The sequence below is a fragment of the Austrofundulus limnaeus genome, unplaced genomic scaffold (genome assembly GCF_001266775.1).
Source record: "Austrofundulus limnaeus strain Quisiro unplaced genomic scaffold, Austrofundulus_limnaeus-1.0 Scaffold883, whole genome shotgun sequence".
Lineage (NCBI taxonomy): Eukaryota > Metazoa > Chordata > Actinopteri > Cyprinodontiformes > Rivulidae > Austrofundulus > Austrofundulus limnaeus.
In genome coordinates this window covers 62,301-64,057 of record NW_013953285.1, presented here as the reverse complement: position 1 = coordinate 64,057, position 1,757 = coordinate 62,301, and the positions used below count along the sequence as shown (strand labels likewise).

Sequence of the window (1,757 nt, the reverse complement as noted above, 5' to 3'; positions counted from 1 at the left end):
GGTGTCTCTGGGGGACAGGTGTCTCTGGGGGAGGTGGGGACATGTGGACAGGTGTCTCTGGGGGACATGTGGACAGGTGTCTCTGGGGGACAGGTGTCTCTGGGGGAGGTGGGGACATGTGGACAGGTGTCTCTGGGGGACATGTGGACAGGTGTCTCCAGCACAATAAATAAATGAAATCAGGTTTAAACAGATCTTGTTTTATTCAAACATGAAATCAGAAAAAGAAAACTGAAATCTGATCCTGTGAAATGAGTCCAGTCTCATAGTCGGACCAGAACCAGAGTCCGTCCCTCTTTGGGTCCGGTCTACCTGTGGACCGGCTCCGTGTTGTCCTGCTCCGTCAGGGCGGACAGTCTGCAGTTCTCTGTGTCCACAGTGTTCAGGGGGATCATGGCTGGTTCCGCCAGGACCGTCCTGGTCCCAGAGGAACGCTGGCTGCAGGTCCTCCTCCCAGAGGTGGAGGAGATCCTCCAGAACAGGTTCTTGATCCTCCTCCTCATCTCGGGCCTCGTGAGGCAGTACAGAACCGGGTTCAGGCAGCTGTTGGTCTGAGCCAGGCACACGGTCACAGGGTAAACGTAGGTGTGGACCAGGTAGTAGTTCTGGTCCCAGTTCACCAAGTCCAGCTTCACCAGGACCCCCCAGACCGTGATGACGTGGTTCGGCATCCAGCTGAGGAAGAAGGTCAGAACCACGATGGTGACGGACCGGGTCAGCCTGGACCTCCTCCTCTGCAGGGGGGTGTTCATGCTGCGCGCGCGCACGAACAGCAGCAGCAGGACGTAGCAGACCGTGATGGTGGACATCGGAACCACGAAGGCCAGCAGAACCTTCTGCAGGTGGTACAGGGCCTGCCACAGCTGGCCCGAGATGCCCACCAGGCACAGGGTCTCACCGTCCACGTTCCGAACCGTGGAGAAGACGCTGCTGGGCAGTGTGACCGTGCCCGCCGAGACCCAGAGTCCGACCACCACCCAGCGGACCGAACACACCTTCCTCCGGGTCCGGTCCTTCAGCGCAAAGGCCACGGACCAGTACCGGGTCACGCTCATGGCCGTGAGGAAGAAGGCGGAGGCGTAAATGTTCATGACGGTGACGGACAGAACCAGCTTACACATGACGGTCCCGAAGGGCCAGCTGAAGTCCAGAGCCGTGTCCGCCGCCCAGAACGGCAGGGTCAGGACGAACTGGAAGTCCGTCACAGCCAGGTTCAGAACGAACAGGTCCACGGTGGAGCGCTTCTGCCGGTCCCGGCGCGCGCTCATTAGGAAGAAGACCAGCAGGTTCCCCAGGAGCCCCGCGGCGCAGACCACCGAGTACACCACGGAGACCAGGACCCGCAGCGCCGGGGACCCGTCCCCCGGCACGTCGATGTCCTCCAGGCTGCTGTATCGGGTCCAGTTCCGGGAGGATGTGTGGTTGAGGCTCCGCGGCTCCGCCATCCCGCCCGGTGCCAGAATCCACCAGCAGAACCCGGGTGGACCCTGACAGCTCAGCTCCCTGCAGGACGACCGGAGTCCCGGAACGCGCGCGGTTTCTTTTATGTATGTAAGCTGACCGCGGAGGCGCGCGCGGCAGGACCGAACCAGGCGGGCCTGAATCCAGATCTGCAGGATCTCAGGAGCTGAGAAATGAAATGAAATGAAATAAAATAAAGTAAAATAAAATAAAATAAAATAAAATATGAATGAGTAATTCAATAACGGATTGAAACAGTTCTCACAAAATAAATCAATGAGGAAGATTTTGATGAG

The 1,757-nt window shown here is 58.5% G+C and overlaps 1 protein-coding gene across 1 annotated transcript; it reads right to left on the bottom strand.

The window, feature by feature from the left end:
- Positions 1 to 184: 184 nt before the first annotated feature.
- On the bottom strand, positions 185 to 1,611 carry rxfp3.3b (relaxin family peptide receptor 3.3b). The gene has a single exon (XM_014029317.1). The coding sequence runs from the start codon at positions 1,443 to 1,445 to the stop codon at positions 309 to 311; it is 1,137 nt and encodes a 378-aa protein (XP_013884771.1). The 5' UTR covers positions 1,446 to 1,611; the 3' UTR covers positions 185 to 308.
- Positions 1,612 to 1,757: the final 146 nt, after the last annotated feature.

Excerpts from the sequence above, each read along its gene's own strand:
- rxfp3.3b (XM_014029317.1), bottom strand. The coding sequence starts at position 1,445 with ATGGCGGAGCCGCGGAGCCTCAACCACACATCCTCCCGGAACTGGACC.